Source organism: Alosa alosa, chromosome 23 (genome assembly GCF_017589495.1).
Source record: "Alosa alosa isolate M-15738 ecotype Scorff River chromosome 23, AALO_Geno_1.1, whole genome shotgun sequence".
In the NCBI taxonomy this organism is placed as follows: Eukaryota; Metazoa; Chordata; class Actinopteri; order Clupeiformes; family Clupeidae; genus Alosa; species Alosa alosa.
In genome coordinates, this window is record NC_063211.1 from 25,010,787 (window position 1) to 25,032,408 (window position 21,622).

The window sequence follows — 21,622 nt, forward strand, 5'->3', positions numbered from 1 at the left end:
CTGCTGCTTCATTGAATATATATATACTTGCATGTAGCTGGTTACTAAAAAACTGGACCAATAGAAACTCCTCAAAAAGTGCTGAACTGAGCATTACTGAGATGATTTTACGTTAGTGGTTAATACAAAATTACATTGATAATAACATGGTAAAAGTACTGTTACAACACATAAAATGAACTGTCACAATATTGGACACTGGGGTATAAAATGGTTTATTGGCTGAGTAACAGTAGCCTACAGTTGAGTAGTGCACTAACTAATGTTACATTATCTCCATGTCCCTAAATGGATGTTTGGCACTGTACATAGTGTATGTTTGTGTTCAAGCATATTCAGTAGTTGTGCAATGACTTAATAAGTTACAGTGACAACAATCAGTGTTCCCCTTTAGGATGTAAAGCCCTAAGAAGATCAGATAGTCATGTTAAATCCAACTGAGTTAAACTCAATGGGCAATTCATATTGGCACTAACAGTGCTTCTTCTTTGGCCATGATGCGAGACAGAGAGACTGCCACCACGCCCATCCCATGCATTTAATAAAAATTAAGCGATGTAACAACAGTATGACATTGATGTCACTGGATGAGCTCCTAGTGGAGTTTTATCATACCATACATTATACTGAGCCTATGGCATCAGACATGGTGGATCTGTCCTGTCATACACCCCCCTTTATATCAGATGACACTCAGTACCGATATGCCTAGTATTGGCCACTCCTCAGTGACCCCTAAGATCCCATCAGACCTCCCACTCGTTTACTAATACATTGGTGCTCTGAAGTGCAGACTGACTATCTGATAGATAGTAGTAGCCAGAGGTCTGCGCCGTCCGATAAGCTCACAATCTGTTTTCCTCCTAGGACGGCCCTTACTGTGTCTGATGTCAAACCAGTCAGTCTGACCACACTTCACTTGCTCTTGCCTGTCCGCAAGTAAAGCAATATTTGAAAAAAGAAATAAACATCATAGGAGCTCAAGAGAGTGTGCTGTCAACTGATTTGCAATGATGTGGCATACTCCCTTTACATGAAAGTATAAGATAGTAATAATAATAATATATAAGAAGAAGAAGAAGAAGAAGAAGAAGAAGAAGAAGAAGACAGCAATGCAAAAAATACAAAACAATAGTAATAGTACACATGAAAAATAATTAAAATATTATAAAAATAACCGATAACCAATTAAATATTCCTCTTTGTCTCTGCACCCACTGGTCCTCCTCCAGACCGTCATACAAGAATGGCCAAGAGCCACCCTGCACATTTTCCTCTCGCTGTTCTTTCTGCTCTTTCACTGTTATTCATCCCTCTTTTCCTCACACAATGTCTTTAGTGCTCACTTTCATGGTCTCCACTGTTTCCTGGGGAGGGCAGATAAGGAGGCAGATAGAGAATAGGACATTAATTAGGGTCCTGAAATGTCCAGATTGAATCAAAGAATAGTCAGCCACTAGGAGCACTGGAATAGCATTCTTTCTCTTTAGTGTTTCAGGGAAGCTACACCAGGCACGTAACTGGAGCGTTCCGTTCACGTTGCGTCTGCTGCAACAATTAGCTTCCACTATAATCAATGGAAATAGCTACACCAGACGTGATAACGGCACGTAAGTTCGAGAAAAATAGACCAGTCTTCTGAAATGTTTTTTTACGCGTGGAAAGAAATGTGTTTTTACGAATGGAACGGTTCAGTTACTCTCCTGGTGTAGCTTCCCTGTAAGGCTCTAACAGGGAATTCCACATCCCACATCATTTCTGTATCCTGATAGCCCATGGCCTGGTGCTTCTGGTGGGCGTCTGTGTCCTCTCCTCACTCACCTGAAGTTTGTTCAGCTCCGCCACTCTCCTGGTCCACTCCTCTTCGGTCATCTCCTGGTCTATCCCCTCAGCCTCCTCCATAGGGAGTGCATCTGGGCCTGCTGTGCACAGTGAACACACAGATGGATGGTGTCAAGAAGGGCACAATAGCACACAAACTCACACAATAACTTACGGCAGGGCTACACTGAACATGAAACTGTAGTGGAGCGTTTGCGGAGTGCATGTTCCATGCAAAAAATTGGAGGCTGGTCTATTTTTTTCTGAATGACCACAATCCACAGTGCATACACGCCTGGTCATCTTTCTGGTCATTTCTAGCCACTTCCATTGATAATAGACTAGTAAACGCGCACTTTGGCAGCATACGCTCCAGGAACGTTACGTGTTGGTTGCGTGTTCAGTGTATCCTGGCCAGGTGGAGGCGCACCGGGCCTGAGGCAGGAGAGGCTGATGCAGGTCGACTTACTCTCGCAGGTCACCGCTGTGCAGACCCAGTTGCCACATGCACAGACGCACCGATTGCATTCCACCTGCGTCTCAGCACCATCCTCATATGTCTCATCCTCAAGAGCACATTCTAGAAAGAGATAGAGGCCGTCACATGAGGTATGACTGATTAGACAAAGGAGTAACTAGACACTGTATGTGCATATTATGTGTAGACTCATTATTGTTTGTATGTATCTGCATGCATATGTGTATGCATGTGCTGTGTGTGTACATGAGCATGTGTGTGCATGCATGTGTGACAAACACATATAAAAGTCTTACTTCTCTCTGGAGGGTTGAAGTCTGGTTTAAGGCAGTTCAGGAACTCATTGAAGCTCAACTTCCAGTCTGCATTCTCATCTGAAAGCTCAATTAGGGCATCCACACACAGGCTCCTGTACACACACACACACACACACACCATAGCAGAAACTCACATAAGGCTTGACAAAGGCATGTGTTACATTTGTGCTTGTAGATGAGTGTTCATAGACTTAACACAACTGAAAGACTTTAGTATATTGAATATGAGTATGTGTGTGCCTGTTCACTTTAAACTGACCTGAGCAAGCGGTTGTTCTCCTCATTGTTGTAGGAGGTGATGTTGACGGCCGTCTCGTTGTGCTGGATGAAATTGAGGAACTCGGTGGAATCCAGCTTTGAGTCTCCGTTATCGTAATTCTGCAAGGGGGGGAGTCCCAGCCAGGGCCAGAGAGAGAAGAGGTCAGCCTGGCTACCACACACACACACACACACACACACACACACACACACACACACACACACACACACACACACACACACACACACCTCAAAGTACTTGAGCAGGACTTCTGAGAAGTTGGAGCCTTTGGAGAACCAGCCATCAGGGACCACCTCTGCCTGAAGCCACTCCATCACACGGCTGCGCAGCTGGTTGCGGTCGGCAAGGTAACAAACGACTGCGCACACGTCACAGGAAACCAGAGGTCAGGACAAGACAGTTTAACATGACCATAAACACAGGCTGGGGTTGAACTAGTATAAGTAAGACTTACTGGGGCTTGTAGCGGGCTTGTCTGTCTTTCGCTCTGGAACAATGAGAAGCAGGCCATTTAAACGTTTAGCTATATAATATAGTAATATTACACAATATTCTTTGCTCCTGTTTATGAGTTGGAGTATTTCTGTGTGTGTGTGTGTGTGTGTGTGTGTGTGTGTGTGTGTGTGTGTGTGTGTGTGTGTGTGCATGTGTGTGTGTGCATGCATGTGTGTGATTGAGAGCATGTGAGTAGACCAAGTAAGTGTACAGCATGTGCATGAGCATACTGCAGGCTCACCCTCACAGTGTCCATCATGGGCCACATGCACCTTGACTCCGGTCAGGCAGGCGTCTCTGTGCAGCTCACAGTGGTTGCGATACGTCTTCCCGTTACTGCCACACACTGTGCGTTTGTTGGGCTTACAAAACTACAGAAAGACCATACATACAGTGAACGCAACATATAGTACTACATACCCATATACATACATCAATGTGTGTGTTAATATTGTAACCAAATGAGTCCTTGGATCTTGAGTATTTCTGTGTGTGTGTGTGTGTGTGTGTGTGTGTGTGTGTGTGTGTGTGTGTGTGTGTGTTTGCCTTACCTCAACACACAGACAGGTTGGTTCGCCCTTCTCTGTGACGGCACACTCCCTTCCAGCACCACAGAACACATTTGCGCACACCTGTGATTTCTTCCACACTTCCTGCCAAAACCCAAACAAAAATGGCAAATCAGAGGTGTAAAACAGAGTTCCAGTAATTGCAGCGTAACACAGTCACATTACAGACACATACAGTAGACCTCATTTGTGTAAACTGTTTTTTCTAAATAGGGTTGCCAATAGATGGCGCTAACTCCACAAAGTTCAGTTGAGAAACCATATGAGACAGAACACATATGGGGCAACAGGAACATTCCTCAAGTCTTAGCTTTATCACCTTTTACCATTTTCGGTTGTAAAACATTTAATCTCAAATCCAAATCAACTCATAAAACCTAGGCTACACACATATTTTATGTGCTTCAGTGAGGAGGCATCTTGAACCAATCCATTTTCAGTGGCTGAACCACTCTCACAAACCAAGTCTCACAAGCACTTAAGCCTCTGGAACACTTCAGATTAGCAGACAGATGAACTCTGTCTCACAGTAAGACTGTGGGAACCTTGCTGAATTTGTATCACAATGTAATGCAATAATATATAAACATGGACAGACAGAAGGCTTGGCTCACTACCTCATACATGGTATTCTTCTTTTGAAAATTTGAATCCTAACACCCACCCACACACGCACACACACACACACTTACACACACAGTGATACTTGCTTAAAGTAAAAGTATGCTTATCTTTTGTTTCCCTGTCCAGACTGAATCCTCTTTCAGGCACAAAGACCCCCACACCCCTTCACCCCACACACACGCACAGAGGCGCACACCAGACTGCACCGCTGTCTCCCAGATGGGGGCAAACTCTTCACCTTTCACCTTCAGTAAAAGCCTCCTGCCAGCTCCACTTAGCATAACAATATACAACACATGCCCTCAGACACTGGCTCCTCACACACAGACACACACAGAAACACAAACACACACACAATACTGCATAGAAACAAACACATGCTGACAGAAACAGAGACACAGATGGCCACCAACAAAATCTGCGGTTCCCTTTAAAAAAAGTGAACGTCAGGATCCCTCCGCCCACACACACACACACACACACACACACACACACACACACACGCACACACACACACACACACACACACACACACACACAAACTCCCATGCTCTTTCCCTCTTTCTCCAGTCTTTTACACCTCTGTCCTCTCTCCCTCGTTCCCTGATTCCCCTTTTTATTTTTTTTTACGAGATGCCCACCCAGCTGAATCACAAATAGGGATGTGTACACCTGGCCTCTGGGGTTTTGTCATTGTTGTAAAAGCTTAAAAGACTCATAAAACAGTCCTGGAAAAGAGGATGAGAGGCCAGTCTGGGTAGATCCACGTTGCTATGGTAACACACACTGTTTGAACAAAGTAAACCTTTCATTACCATAAAAGTATCACTTAACTGTGTTGTCCAACCCACATTATTATATAGTATTAATATGGAAATTAATATAGAAAAACATGTATGATCCTGATACACTTCCACTTGATCCTGATACGGTATCCTTCTCAGTAAAATGACTGAATAGTCAGTCAGCTGATTTCCTGTCTGACCCAGTGGTCATCCTGTTTGACCACATGTTCAGCGGGGTGGAGCAGACAGCATGTCTGCACCTGCGGCAGCTGGTTCAGAGACGGACGTGCTGCCATCTGTCCTCACCCCTGACCCCCGACCCTTCACCTCCCACCTCTCACCACTGATGGGCCACATTCCTGGGAGCAGCAGAATCAGTGTTCCAGTGTTCCACAGATCTATCAAGTTTGCTCTGTGTGTGTGTGTGTGTGTGTGTGTGTGTGTGTGTGAGAGAGAGAGAGAGAGAAAGAGAGAGGAAGAAAGAGTTTTGCCTGGAGAGGACTACACCAGTAATCAGATCTCAAAATGTAAAAGTAGAACACCAAAACCTGCTAAAGGTATCTCCCTGACACCTGTAATGAACATGAAAACGTATGCAGGCACCTACACACATTTACACGTGCAAACCAACACATGGTTTGCTTATTAACTAGGGCTGTCACTTTACGTTCGAAAATCGATTGCACAACCGATTGGACCAAACAACACAAGTTTCGAAAACTAAAATAGGGAATCGATTTTAACCAAATATGTACACTATTAATTTTAAACGAATTAAACAAATAAAAAGGATAGATGTAACAAAATTCACAAACAAGAATATAAGAATATAAATGAATTCCGAAGTGCAGTAAGCATTGCGAAGGCTAAATAGAAAATTCCCACCAATTTTACGCACCGGAAACAGCTGTTTCAATCAGCTGCTGTGCTGCTCGTGTTTTGCCAAAAAATGGAGGACAACGCAATCAACCTGTGCGACATGAGAGAGACGAGTGATAGGCCCTAATAACTTGAGTTCGATGTGGAAGTAGGCATACTTCGGATTTTTGGTATATCAAACTATGGAGAACAAAGCGGTAGGCTATGCAAACTGTGCAATCGAGTTCTACGTAGGCGAAATTTGTTTGACATTTCTAATCGTAAACACAGACACAGGTACGTTGAAGCCTGCTGCAGTACTGCAGGCACGAAACTTCACGCTAATAAATCATCAGAAATATTGCTGGCTTGCGTCTACAAGCTCCCTCTTTACGTTCGTCCTAATGCCTGTTAGTTGTTTGTGAATTGGCCTATATTTGCCGCTGAAAATGGAAACGTATTTAGACATAAAAAATCGATTTTACAATCGATTCAATGAACACTTATGTCTCAAAAATCGAACAGGATTTTTTCACAAAAGTGACAGCCTTATTATTAACTTCTGTCCGTTTCTGAATTCCTTCACCAGAGGTGATGAATTATGACACAGCCTGTAGCTCTGAGAAGGGCTGACATGGAAAAAACACATTCAAAAAAGACATCGCTCAGGTACACACACAACACACACACACACACACACACATTCCACACACATCCAACGACTCTCTCCAGAGCAGAGGGAAGATGGCAGGAGAGAGGCAGAGAGAGATGGAGAGGGGGAATGTGTGAGTGAGTAAAGGAAATGTATGGTGTGAGAGGAAGATAGCACATTAGAGACAGATGGAAAATGTGAGAGAGAAAGTAAACATTCCCTGCAGGGCTTTGTCTGGAATGTGAGAATATGCCAGGACCTCGTGGGTGCAGTGCACCTTTCAATAGCCAACTGTCCAACTATAGCGCACTAGTAACAACAAGTAGGGCTTCTTCTTCTGCTGCTGCTGCTTATTTCTTTCTCTCTCTGTGTGCATGCACATCGTGTGTGTGTGTGTGTGTGATGTCTGTATCTAACTGTGTGTTTTTCATCTTTAAGTCTTTAATTCCTATAATAATCAGGTTACTGTTCTGGTGAGGGAGGAGTGCCTTTATTTTACTGAATACTAATTAAAGTCAATCTCACAAGGTTCAGTCTTTGCATTTGGCTCCCAGACTAGCAATACCCAAAACACAAACAAACACAAACACACACACACACACACACATAAATATATACACACACATATACACACACATACTCAGTGAGCACATGGCTTCAGACAGAAATCCAGTTCTAAGACTACATTGTAAATCGCTTTGATGAAACTACTGGTAAGTTTAAAGCAAATGCACCTCTTTTAAAAACATCACAATTAATGTCTAAGTGGAAACTTCTCACTGCTTATAACTGCCACAAACTCTCTCTCTTTCTCTCTCTCTTACATACACACACCTTCACAGGTCAGTGAGTGCTAATAAGTACAGACTGTGTGTGTGTGTGTGTGTGTGTGTGTGTGTGTGTGTGTGTGTGTGACTCTAGCAGACTGCTGACCAACACCATGTCTGCTGACCCTGTTGGAGGAATGGCAGGAATGTAGTAACAACTCTCTTTGGAAGTGTGTGTGTGTGTCCTACCCCCGGTGTGCTAAGGTGCAGGGTAACACCTGACACACACACACACACACACACACACACACACACACACACACACACACACACACACATACATACACACACACTGAGTAGGTCAACAAGCATAGTGTCATACTGTGACAGATGACAGCTGACAAAGTCTGAACATGTGTGTTTGTGTGTGTGTGTGTGTGTACATACGTATGTGTGTGTGCTTGTCCCTTGAGAGATGAGAGATGACCACCCTTAACACTCCCTCATGGTTAGGGGCAGGTGGTCTCCACTCAGTCTCCATTGTATTCCTCAAGACTGAAGAAGGCCTAAGGCACCACAACCCCCACCGCTGCCACTGCCCCATCACCCTCCTACTCTTCTGTCCGCCTGAGACCAGCTGCTGCCATCACCACCCCCCACACACACCACACACACACACACACACATCCTGGTCAATGGTCATACATGCCACTGCATACCCATAAGACATACATACGGTCCTCAAGTCTCTTTACAGACACATGCACACACACACACACACACACACACACACACATGTGCATGAAAACACAAACTGGACATACATACCACTGCACAATCAGGACATGCACACCATTGCAAGGATGAAAAGGTAATCAGTGGTCTATCTCTTATCCCTAAAAATGTCTTAGATTTAACTTGGATTCAAAGCACATTCACAAATGAACACTAGAGCACTAGAGTTGCCTCTGGGTGAACATGCTGATCTAACTACATGCCTGCACGCCAGACTCACGTCTAATGACTGACTGGAGTAGTACCCAGTCACACTTGGTAATTATCAGTGCATGTGTGTGCATGTTTGTTTTTGTGTGTGTGTGTGTGTGTGTGTCTGTTTCTTCCATTTAGTCTTTTCCACATGTTCTACCACAGTGAGCGCCAGCATGAGGGGCTCTTAGGGCCCAGGTCTTGTCCTCGCTGCCTCTGGTGTAGAGCTGCCCCAGCTGGACTGCCTGAGCTATCTGCACCCAGCTGCTCATCCTGGATACAGTATTAATTCAGACTGACACTTGTGTGTTCACATGCTGGACTATTACCACTGGAAAAAGCTCACAAATATAAATTCCTTTACAATTGCACGCCTTAACAAGGCCAAGCCAACAACGATCAAGGCATGGACGTGGATTACCCTGTCCATCCAAGACCACCTTGTGAAACAGAATATTCTTTGCTGAATGTAGACTTGTTTTTTTTTGTTTTTCTGGGGAATGCTTTTTACTTACTAGCTAATATTGACATTGTAACTACTATCTTTTGCCTCCTTCACTATCTCACTTTTCTCTCTCATGAGCTATGTGTTGAGTGTCCTACTGTAGTTTGTGGTGTGAATGTTCACTGTAAAATGTGACTGTAAATGTAACATTTCAATCTTTTCTAATAAAAATGTTGATAACAAAAAACAAATATAAATTTCTTGGCTGATGTGGACCGAGAGCACCACTTCCTTTTTATTATTCAAGACTCTAGAGAGGGCCAGAGTGAGAAGGCAGGTGAAGTCAGAATAATTTGCAGGTTAAGGGGCCTGTCACCCTATGAAAGCCTCAAACCTCACCTTACGTTACTGTCCCAAATCCATACTGTGTCTTAAGTACACTGCACATAAACACCCACACAATCCTTATCTCCTTACTCACACTCACACTTACAGTTCACACAGACACACAGCGGCACACACTCACAAACACAAACACAGATGGATATATAAACACACACAAACACACGTATGTGCGTGCATACACAAACACACACACACACACACACACTGTCCTCTGGGATATAAATGCTAGAGTAATGGCAAACAGATGTCTGGATTAGAGAGCAGAGGGACACCCACCAGACAACACACACGTTTGTCATCTCTCTCCTCCCCTCTGGCTCTCAAATCAACTAGGGCTGCACTTGGCACAAGAGCTCAGTCAGAGGAATAGCTGAGAACTAGAGTTGAAAGGCAGAGGAACACTGCACGCAAGACTAGCAATTGTCATTGGCCTGACTAAGCCTTTGCCACATACTCATACACGCACACACATTTTCAGACGTGATGTGGCTGGTTTCGAAACAGCTTCTGGTGAACACATGAAAAGGCATTCACATCTGTCTCACGAATCTGTTTGTCAACACCTGAGAGCTGCCAAAAACCCAGAGAGGGCTGTTGCCATCTGTTCAAATGATTGGACTAACACACACACACACACAGTTGAGTTTGCCCTGTAATGATGCAGTCCAGGTGTTTCAGTGTGTATGTGTGAATTTTCTAGCTGCCTGTGACATTGCTGTCGGAGGTTGGTGTCAGCAGGCTAGTGACTCAACTAGCCACACAATCACTTCATTACCACACACACACACACAGAGAGAGAGAGAGAGAGAGAGAGCAAATTCACACAACAACAGCAACAGAAGTATAGAAAAGGGACTTCTTTAAAACTGCAATGAAATAATGTGTGGGATATAAGATCTGGTAGCCTACTTACAAGAGTGCAAGATATTACTCATAGAACATAGCCTACTGTTGATGTGAAGTTAAATGATAGTTAGTTGACAGGTTTCAAAGTTCGTTACAGTACGTACGTTACAGTAGCTTACCGTAGGCTATGTGCAACATTTTCATTTAAACAGTTTTTATCGTTCAGTGCTAATAGCCCACATTATAAAACCGTCCTTACGCAAAGAACTGTGTTTTAAATACGCAATTGAAACTAAGAAAATGTTAAGTATTTCCTAATATTCTCCAAACATTTTAGCGAATCAATGAAGCTGAAGTTGATAAGTGTCACTGAAGTTTAGTTCTTACCTCTGCGTGAGATGGTAACAGAACCAGGAGTAAAGGTACGAAGCAGAGCATCTGTGTCAAAACAAAACATTTTGTTAAGCAGTAGTCATCGCCTACACGAGAGTAGCCTATGTCGTTTTGAACTAAAGTCAAGTAGCTACCTTGGAGGAGAGCGACGTCTACCACACAGCGGTCCTGGATAGATGAGGAGAGAAGCGGTCAAGCGAAGGGGTGAAGAGTGATTGGAAATTTGAGCTCCTCGAAGACCCTCCTCCTTTGCTTGTGACGCATAGGATAGATATCTTGATTAATTTATATTGTTTGGCGCTGTAGGTTAGTTTGCAACATAAAATCACAAATAGGCTACACTAAATTAAAATTCTAACTTGCTCTCCCCTTAGACTTCACATTATTGTAGGCTACGTTATATTGCGTAGGCCTATGAAATGGCATGTGGGGTATACACATGCTCACATCGAGCCTATAGCTCGCCGGTGAAAGGTATGCGAATCCCAACACAAATGCAATTGGGGCGCGGAATGTCACCACCGCCATTCTGTTAACTGTCCCCACGACTATTTTGCGTTATAAAGGCGTTTAAAGTAGAGTGTGGAGGCCTAGTTATGTAGAAACGTTCGTGCTTTAGCCATAAACTGAACAATTGTTATGCTTATCAGCCTAACTATTGATTGCGGTTTACATTTTGGTTCCGAATTTACACTGATTTCGTCTCGATTGAATTGATTCTAGTTCTAATGGCATTAACTTTTAATTTACATGAAATTTACGTAGGCTATTTGCATCCTCTCCACAGTCCACACCAATTCCTCGGGTTGAATAACTCACAAACTCCAACTCATACCAAAAGCAGCAGAATCTTATAGAATTTACAGAATTCAGTGTTATTGTGTTCATCTGGGCCTACAATTAGGCACACTTGATTAATCCAGTTTTGAAATCAGCAAATTTCTGCATCTCTCCAACATTGGGACAGTGGCATAATAATGTCATTACACCCCAAAATAAATCATTTGTTTTCCATATCAATGATTCAAATGTTGACCAAAGCATTCACAGATCAACTGTGCCTTGGACATGCGCAAGCACAGGTTGCATTTGCTGCTTCATCTAGTGGTTCAGTTTAGTGAATAAAACAATTTAATGAATAAAATATTTGTTTCAGTGCATATATTTTTGCAAATGACTAAGCCTATCAGTATCCAACCATCATGATTCTGACATCATCTGTTCATTAACTTTATTAGAAATTAAATAGTCCTTCATCAAACTGTAAATTCGCAGCATTGCATAGCTCTAGCATTGCACAGCCCTATAGTGAATCAGGAAGGAGACAGGTGGACAGTAACATATAGTGGAAAGTGGACATTTTACAGAGGTGTTCAGGGAGAAAATACTGGTTTTCTCGTTACTGGTTTAATTTTACAAACTTTAGGAATAGATTTATCCGACACATCGATATAGAACCTGTCTAAGTTAAATGATCAAACCTGCACCTTTGACCATAGGATAAAAAAAGAAATACAACTTGGAGTTTGGAAATTGGTAGGGCTACTTGAGGCAGCATCCTTGGTCTTGGCTATCACTATTTTAACAATGCTGTCATTTGTGATATATATACAGTAATAAGCTTAGTAGCCCTTTGTCCATGTCTGGTTGGTACAACTGGGTGAATATATTCCTTATATGTTCATAGTTTTCACATTGATCTCAACAGAAGAGTGTATTCTCTCACAACTCACTCGCATGGCAGCAGCTAGTTGCTAAATCCTACATTAGTTACATTTTACTTCCACTTGGTTATTTCTAGCACACAGGGATAATCTCAGGAAACTGGTGAAAACTTTACAGGCCTCCAATGGCAGGTTCCTCCTATGTCAAGAATGATCAAAGGAATGGTCACTTGACTTTGTCACTACAAAATACTGCCCCCTGTTGGACAATTTTTTAGCAAGATTGGCAATAGTTATGGCAGGTTATGTTTATACAGGGTAGAAAGTAGTTTTAAATTCTTGCCGGTACTACCAACCTTCATCACTTCATATTGTTCACCTCTCCCTATATATCAGCACAGGGCTGCTAACTTTTTAATTCAGTAGAGTGAGATTTGTTACAGATGAAAGTGTGCAGAGAGAGAGAGAGTGTGTGTGAGGAGAGAGAGAGAGAGAGAGACAGACAGACAGAGAGACTGACAAGAGGATTTGAGGTTGGTTTAATTGGCCATTTTAATCTGTTGTCTCTAATCTTTTCTGAAATAGAATGAGAAAAGAGATGACATAACAAGAAGATGATATGAAAAGATGCATGACTTAGAAAAGTCAGCTGTTTGGAGCCGTTTAAAGTGCATGTGTAGGCTGTGTTGCTCTCTATGCCTCAGAGATTGGGTAATAGTTGAGGTCCAGGTTGTGGTTGGGTTTACAGTTTTGTGGCTCCAGGATATAGTTGATGTGTCATACAGAGAGTTAATTGTCTCCCTGTAGCTACGACCTCTTTGTTGTCTGTTGTTCACTCTAGAATACACCTGTAGGAACAGAAAATAATAATAATAAACTGTCAACTGGCAAACAACATCAAAAAATAAATGTATTACACCCCAACATATTATGAAATCCCACAAACCTATGCCTAAACCATAATGGACCCATATAAAAACAATTAGAAGACAGAAAGAACACTGACATGAATGTAAATGTGGCTAGCCACACATGTAGACATACATTATCAAAAAAGTTGGAGTACTTAAACCCACTATGAGTGAATAAAAAGAGTCCACTATAGAGTAGCCACTCTCTATCCCTCTCCATTCCTCCCCACCTCACCTCATTCCTCCTCTCCATCCCTCCCCACCTCACCTCATTCCCTCTCTCCATCCCTCCCCACCTCACCTCACTCATCACCCTTTCCTTCTTTCTATAAACTAGGTCCTGCCTATAGCATATTGTTGCCCATACTCCTGTGATGTGTTGATGCAAACTACCCTGAAATGTTGATCATTTTTGGTAGGTCTACTATGACAACATACATATGATAATGGAATAAAGGGTATTGATGGTTTAATGTTAGACTGTGTTAAGATAATAATATAAATAAACATGAATTCCAGTTGAAGTAAAATACCAATTGGAGTGATATTTCTTCTTGTGGTGTTGCTGGTGCAGTCCTGCAAATAGGAAATGTACACAATTATAATCAAACCCATTTGTCTTCAATAAATAATGCACTTGCCCTTTCATGAAGCGTTTTGATGGAAAGGGAAAATGGTGTCAAATCACCTGTTTTCAATGAGTAAGCAGATTTGAAAGACGAGAGAGTATATTAGAGAAATGGTGATGACCACAGCAATGGCAGCTAGGATGACCTCCCTTGTCCGGATCCCAACAGCTGTCATGAAATCAAGTGGAGAAACAGAGAAAGAAAAAAGAAAGTCACTGAATGAGAGACTGGTCATTCTGAGCAGAGTAGCTGCATGAGGGGTTTGTGGGTTTAAATGGAAAAATAAATGGATTGAGTCTAATATTGGCCTTGTTTTAACAGAGTGAGCCAGTTTGTCTCAGTTGAGTCTGGTATTCCCTATTCAAATGAAGGAAAGGATCGAGTCAGTTGGGTTCAGTTGAGTCTGGTAATCCATTTTCAAATGAAGGAGAGGAGTCTGTTGGGCTCAGGTGAGTCTGGTATTCCATTTTCAAATGAAGGAGAGGAGTCAGTTGGGCTCAGGTGAGTCTGGTATTCCCTTTTCAAATGAAGGAGAGGAGTCAGTTGGGCTCGGGTTTCTACTAGCATGTGACATCATTGCCACATATGGCAAAGGGTTTGTGTTTTATTTGGATCATAAATGGCCACAGCATCGATGAGGATTGACCAAAGAATTTGTTGGCATTTGTCAGTGCCCGCATCAAGGGTTTGCGGTTTGCCTGGTTATGTTGCTGATCGGATCATAAACGGCCACAGCAATGAAGAGGAAAATTTGGGTTGCCATTACATTATGCATACATTTCAAAACTGGATTCCTCGAGAGCACCTTCAGTACAGATGAACACATGTGCCAAAATCATGAAAAAATAGGATATACCTCTAGTTTCAAGAAGAGTACTCGTATATGCAAATCAACTAAAATAAAGTAACAAAATAAAGTCTTCAGACCTTGGTTTTGTTGGTTATTTATTTTATTTTTTTGCTTAAACTTGCTGATGTACTAAAATAAAGTCTTCAGACCTGGTTTTGTTGGTTATTTTTTTTTTTTTTTTGCTTAAACTTGTTGACTTGGGGTGGCTCTTTAATATTTAGGAGGGTGCCCAGTGATATCCCTTGGGCAATGTCCTATATCAGTGGTCCCCAAACTACGGCCCGCCAACATGTCCGTGGTATATAGCATCTGGCCCGCGTAATTGACTTGGGGTGGCTCTTTAATATTTAGGAGGGTGCCCAGTGATATCCCTTTGGGCAACATCAGTGGTCCCCAAACTACGGCCCGCCAAATGTCCGTGGTATATAGCCGGCGCACGGGAGTTACGACATCGTCAAACTATTAATTTCCCCATTTATTCTCTATGGCGAGTCTTAACAGTACACATGTAATACTCGTTTTGTCCACTGGTGGTTGTTTTGGCACTGTTTCGCGTTTGCCATCGAAAACGGAATGAAATGTAGGCCTACCTGCAAACAATGTAAGAGGCCTATGCTGACTGCATCAGTGCTCAAAGTATTTCTAAACGTTTATCAATTATTTGTTAATAACTAAATAACTTATATTCAAGTCATATTTCTGGGACTTTCTGGGATAATTATTTCTATTTTTTATTCACACGTTCAAATGTTCAAACAGAGTTCAAAGTTCTCATCAGGTGAGTGAAAGTTAGAATGGTGGTCATTTCAGATGTGTTTGCCAGCACTTCATAAAACTCTCATAGTTTGATAACTTTAAATTATTTGTAGGATATTGCTTGTTCACAACTTCAGCTATGTATGCAAAGAAAGAGTCTTTTTATTACCTATTATTTCATTTGAGCTACATTTTACACTGATATGGCATGGTGGCAACATAAACACAGCTAGCAATGGTATTAAATTGCAGGGATGATTAAATGTAATGGAATATTCAACTAAGGTAGACTGCTGTTGTTCACAGTATTAAGCTATTTATGGTTGATATACTCCGAGTCTCTGGCCCTCTCTTAGAGCCAGGCATAGTGAGCTGGCCCTTGGAAGAAAAAGTTTGGGGACCACTGTCCTATATTAACCATTAAAGCCCTATTCAACACATTTGACAAGAAAGGCTCAATATCGAGAATTGCCCAAGGGATATCACTAAAACTTTAACCAACAAAACCAGATTCATCTACATTTTGGCATTTGGCTGTCGGACTAATACACTTGTTATCGATCAAAAATAGACCCTTGGTTGTTTTTAGACCAGAGTGTTCCTATAACGTTTTTACTGACTAAATTCAGGCGAAACATAAATATACAGGAATGACTATTGTGGCTATTGTGACATTTACAAAGATTTACATTGTTATCAAGAGAAACTAGACCAACTTTACAGCAAATTGGACAGCCTTTTTGGAGGGCAGCTCAGTGAAGGAAGAGCTGCCCTTTCTAGCCTACTGCCCGTCTAAAAACATCCCATTGGCCTATTTAGTGACATACAATCACCATGGAGCTAGGAAGGTCATGACATCACCCCACAGCACCTTGAATAGCACACCTCAACCACCAGAAACCATTTTACTGGTATTTCCACCCACACGCACACAGGAAACGTAATGAACCACATCACCTTAACCTTCCACCTAACTTGTGGCCAGTGCACATTTCATACTTTAGAGTATTTTATTTTGCCATATGTGTATGTCTTGTATGTCATGTGTCAGACCAGGTCATGTGAAGGACCAGCATTATACCTCACACTGGTATAGCAGTGTCCAGCATAATTATGGTGTACATGTGTCTTGTGTTAAGAGACCTCTTGTTCTCCTCAAACCCCTGGGTTCACTCACCTCCACTCTGTGTCACTGTTGTGGTCAGGACTGTTGTGTTCCCATCTGGAAGTTGGCTCCTGGGTGTGAGGTCAGATACCCATTATCCAGACAATTCTTATCACCTCTATTCCTCTATATGGGACACCTGGAACTTCTTAGGCTAGGAATATACCTGCTGGTCACGCGCATTGATGCGAGGTAACATGATGCGTGCACTAGATGCAAAGACATGCAGTATCATTTGTTTTTACCATGTTTAATGGTGTGTTGGTCTAACAGCAAGTATAACTGAGCCCTATATCTCAGCCCTGATTGTCAAATATATGCTTTCATTTTAATGTAGGGTAAGCAATGCTTGATTTATGTTTGTTCATGTTTATGTTAATGTTTCATAGCAGATGAGAGAGAGGGGAAAAAAGTCCACAACACTGGTGTTGCGGACTTTTTTCCCCTCTCTCTCATCGTAAGTGTTTTGTCCAGCACCCAGGATTAGATCGGGATGTGCGTGCGTTTTTTCCTCTTTATACTATTTCATAGCAGATGCCTTTGTCACAACAGAGAGGTGTACCCTACCTTTAAGATGTTGCCTTTATTTTATACTTTACAATAACATTCAAGAAGTCAGAGATTGTTAGATCTGAGCAGCAACCTTCTTCAATAAACATGAACATGTTAGATAAACATAAGACGAAAACTATACAGTGTAAACCCTTTTTTTTGCAGGTCAATGGCAGCACATCAACATTAGAAGATTAAGGCTGAGGAGATGAATAGATCAGATAAAACTTACATTTTAACTTCTCCTCTCCAGACAGCACGCTGGCCTGAGACCCTTACCTGTGTGTTTGCTTACTCACTTCACTGTGAGGATGTGTGTGTGTGCGCACACCAATGTGTGAAAGAGGAAGTGTGTATTCACACCCTCAGTTCCTGCATGCTATAAGCACACACTATATAAACACGCTATAGTTCATCACCAAAATCAAAAGATGCATTACTACCCTAAGACGTATGCATATATGGACACACACACAGACATACACAAACACGCACACATGCACACGTGCGTCCACACACACACACACACACACACACACACACACACACACACACACACTTACACACACAATGGCAGACAGCAGAGGTAGACAGATCAGCAGTAGATCAGCAGAGGTAGACAGACCTGCTTCAGAGTGAAACATTCCTGCCATGTCCTTCTGGCTGTACACTTGACACAGGTTTACATCACTAATTAGCTGATCTACATGGCTGAAGAGTTGTGCTTATTAGGATCAGCTGGTAAAGAGAATGGTTGGAACAAATATGTGGTCAAACATTTACTTTCTGAAGTCAAAATATCCCCCTGTGGTCATCAGTTCATCAAAATAACACGCTTACCGGTATGTTACCACTTGTGTTATCAAAAGTACCCACCACCACCATAGCTGCAGTGTCAGAGTAGGTGCAGCAGAGGGCAGTGAAGCAGCCATCACTGTTAGCTAGAAGGGGAGATAGTGGAAAGTTTCTTTGCCAGTGCTATTGGCACCCGGCTTTAAGTTGCCTGATATGGTGTAAGTGGACACCCTGTCTCACCTTAATGTGGTACAGATTGGGGCCCTCCTTCATCTGCTTTAAATGAAGGAGCAGAAATTGTGTGGGAGAGAAGTGGAAACACTACCTACATTTCAACCTGTGGAAGTTTCATTAAGTGTGTTCAATTGTGTGTGTGTGTGTGTGTGTGTGTGTGTGTGTGTGTGTGTGTGTGTATTTGAAGGAAAAAAGAGAAAGAGACGGACAAGAGAGACACTAACACTGACATATTGACCACACCGGACCTTTTATTGGCTTCATTCACAGTTTGCAAAAAGGTGATACTCGTATGCAACTAGGAGCAAAATGGACTACAAGTTAGTACAAAGGTTTGTTTGATTCTTTTTTTTCTTCTAAGAAAGAGAAAATTATTTCTGATAATAAAAATGAAGAAAAGAATTTCTTAAAAACATGACATCCACATGGACCTGCTGTGGAGAGGGTGTGAGGGTTTGGACTGAGGTGGGCAGGTGAGATGGGGGGGTTGAATGCCTTTCTTCTAGTTTCATAATGGAACTTGAAACTTTAATTTCTCTGAAGTTGGCATTTGGAACCGGGCTAAGGTAGTGGCCCACCTTTGCACAGAGGTTTCTTGTTCCTTAACAACAGTATGCTAGGCTGCCTTTTGAATTTTCACCTCTGACCCGCTTGCCTGTTTCTGTCTCGACCTCAGCTAGGAGTCTAGGCTCACTGCTGCACTGAAGAAAACCTGCAGCAGGAAGAGGCCAAACTAATGTGTCAGCATGTGTTATACACAAGTGATCGTGTATGCGTGTGTGTGTGTGTGTGTGTGTGTGTGTGTGTGTGTGTGTGTGTGTGTGTGTGTGTGTGCCTGTACTCTTGCAGACAATTAGAAAAGGAGTCATGAGTTAACGGCTGCTTCTGCTGCTGCTGGACGAAGAGTGGATGTGCCTATGGAGAAACTGAGGCAAGACATCACCATGACGAATCGAGTGGCCAGGAACGTCTCAGCAGGCATACAGAGAGCTGACTGGTGAGTCTGTGTCGGCAAACACTCATCCACTTTGTGCTCACCATGTCAGTACAACTCGTGACACTTGAATGCTTCCGAAATAAAGAGTGCTTAAGGCACAGAGTACAAATCAAAAGGCCACATAAACCATTTTGAGGCCAGTGTGTGTGTGCGTGTGTGTGTGTGTGTGTGTGTGTGTGTGTGTGCATGTGTGTGTGTGTGTGTGTGTGTGTGTGTGTGTGTGTGTGTGTGTGTGTGTTTGTATGTGCTTGTGTATTTGTTGCTTGTATGCATGTATGGGCATCTGAAAATCGCCTGGATTATAATCTTCTAGGGAGAAACAGATGGTCAATCACTTCCCCCTCCCACCTTACAGCAGAATTGTGTCCAGACAACATCACAGTCCAGAAAAACTAACATGAAATCAATAACAAGGAACTCAAAGAGAATTATTCCTGAAAAAGAAAAAAAACAACACAGAGACCACTGTGAGGAACAAGAGGGGCTGGCCCAGTCACACAACAATGGAGTTCTCATGTTAATCAACATTTCACATTCAACAGTGGCATTTGCACAGATCATCCAAGGAGAACTGACATACCACCTGTTTGTGTCTGTGTTTGCGTTTTAAAGATCTATCTGCTGGCTGTTTGTAGTTAATGGCACTTTGGGGCTGAAGAACTGAAATCTGGGACCCGAAATCTGAAAAGTCAGGGAAATAATTCCAGCACTTGTTTGTTAATATAAAGTTAAATAATAATAATAAAAATTAAACAGACACAAATGACAGCAAAACTCCTTTTAAACATGGGTTAGATCAAAAGGGCACTTGGGGGTAAAAATTTGCCATGAAAAGACGGAGATACAACAAAAAATGAGAATAATTTTGCAGCAAATCCTGCAAAGCAAAAAAAAAAAAAGATCGGAACTAAACATTCTTTTTTTTCCATCCTCTACTATGTACTATGTTTACTTGGACATCATGAACACACAACAGTAATATATTTAAATACATCTGGCAGTCTCAGTTGGTAAATTCTATCAATTCGGATCGCCTACATTTCTGCTTGTTGTGTATTTACATTTTTCTGTCTGAAATCGCAAATGGAGCTCCAGCTGGCCAGTGGAGCGCACAGTGGTGCAGGCTGGTGGAAGTCGGGTCTGATGTGTTGTTTTCTTTAGCGCTCGGCAAGGACGCCTAGTTCAGTCATGGCTGTTATTTTATTGTCTCTAGTTCAACAATACTTTGTGCTGATCGGGCGTGATCTTTATCATCAGCATGGCTGCCTGCACAGGGGAAGAGGAGAGCTCGGCCTGTGCGCACGGCTATGGCTAACAAACTTAGCGACAAAAAATACTCTCAAGGGTCTTAGCCTTTTAAAATTGTCTCATGATTCTCATGCTTGTGACTGAAAAGCAAACAACATAGAATGATATAATATTTCGACCTGACATTAAAGCAGTGGTCATCTTATATATATTAATATATTTATATATTTATATATATACTATCTGCCATGAGTAACTGTGCAATGAGTCCATTAATAGTTGTCTCACCTCACACATACAGAGTAGAAATGCTTAAAGCCACAACACACACTCTACCACATGTTCTATCTCCATAGAGATTGTGAAGCATGTGTGTGCATGAGTGTGTGTAGGTGTGTGTGTGGGTGTATGTGTGCGAGAGTGTGTGTGTGCAAGTGTGTGTGTGTGTGTGTGTGTGTGTGTGTGTGTGTGTGTGTGTGTGTGTCTGTGTGTGTATGTGTGTGTGTGTGTGTGTGTGTGTGTGTGTGTGTGTGTGTGTGTGTGTGGAGGTGTGTGCTTCAGTGTTTGAGGTGATGTGATGTTGCCCTGACAGCGATGCAGAAAGAACCTGCATCAATAAAAACATCCCGTACAACATCCGGCTTCATGGCTAACCCAGAAGAATGTAAACATCAGAAGTGGCGGAATTTTTTTCTCCTTTTTTATCTCATGCTATCCTTAAAACCCTTGATAGAAAATGTGACTTTTAAAAACAGCATTTTATCCCCCTTGAATCGTAACTCCTGCCTTCCTTTCTTTCTCTCTTGCTTACTCGCTCTCTGTCAGGTGGAAGCTTACTAAAAGAGCCTCTCTCTGGCTTTAGTTAGTTTAGCTTTTTTGTCGGTTTAATAAAAACAGTAAAAAAAAATACTGCTGTATAAAAATGAACTCAAGTTTTTTTCCTCGCAAAATTGCACAGCATTTTTTTGTTCTTCCTTAAACCTGTTTTTTTTCCTTTAGTATCCTTTTTTCCTCCCAATAACAAGCTGGTATTTAAATGTCATCACAGAAGAGTTGGGGGGGGGGGGGGCGGAGGGGACTCCGACTCTGCAGCAACAGG

The 21,622-nt window shown here is 42.2% G+C and overlaps 1 protein-coding gene and 1 long non-coding RNA gene across 2 annotated transcripts; both read right to left on the bottom strand.

Moving 5' to 3' along the window:
• Window positions 1-1,119: 1,119 nt before the first annotated feature.
• On the bottom strand, window positions 1,120-10,919 carry LOC125288505 (follistatin-related protein 1-like). The gene is made up of 11 exons (XM_048234919.1): window positions 10,857-10,919; window positions 10,717-10,767; window positions 3,943-4,044; window positions 3,633-3,762; window positions 3,351-3,383; window positions 3,124-3,254; window positions 2,876-2,994; window positions 2,596-2,708; window positions 2,291-2,401; window positions 1,822-1,922; window positions 1,120-1,367 (listed from the first exon to the last, which is right to left on the bottom strand). The coding sequence occupies exons 2-11, from the start codon at window positions 10,765-10,767 to the stop codon at window positions 1,323-1,325; spliced, it is 936 nt and encodes a 311-aa protein (XP_048090876.1). The 5' UTR covers window positions 10,857-10,919; the 3' UTR covers window positions 1,120-1,322.
• A 2,023-nt stretch (window positions 10,920-12,942) lies between these two features.
• LOC125288836 lies at window positions 12,943-17,539 on the bottom strand. Its single transcript, XR_007192536.1, has 5 exons — window positions 17,482-17,539; window positions 16,710-16,768; window positions 13,986-14,094; window positions 13,831-13,873; window positions 12,943-13,234 (listed from the first exon to the last, which is right to left on the bottom strand). It is a non-coding gene; the product is annotated as an uncharacterized LOC125288836 (long non-coding RNA).
• Between the last annotated feature and the right edge of the window lie 4,083 nt (window positions 17,540-21,622).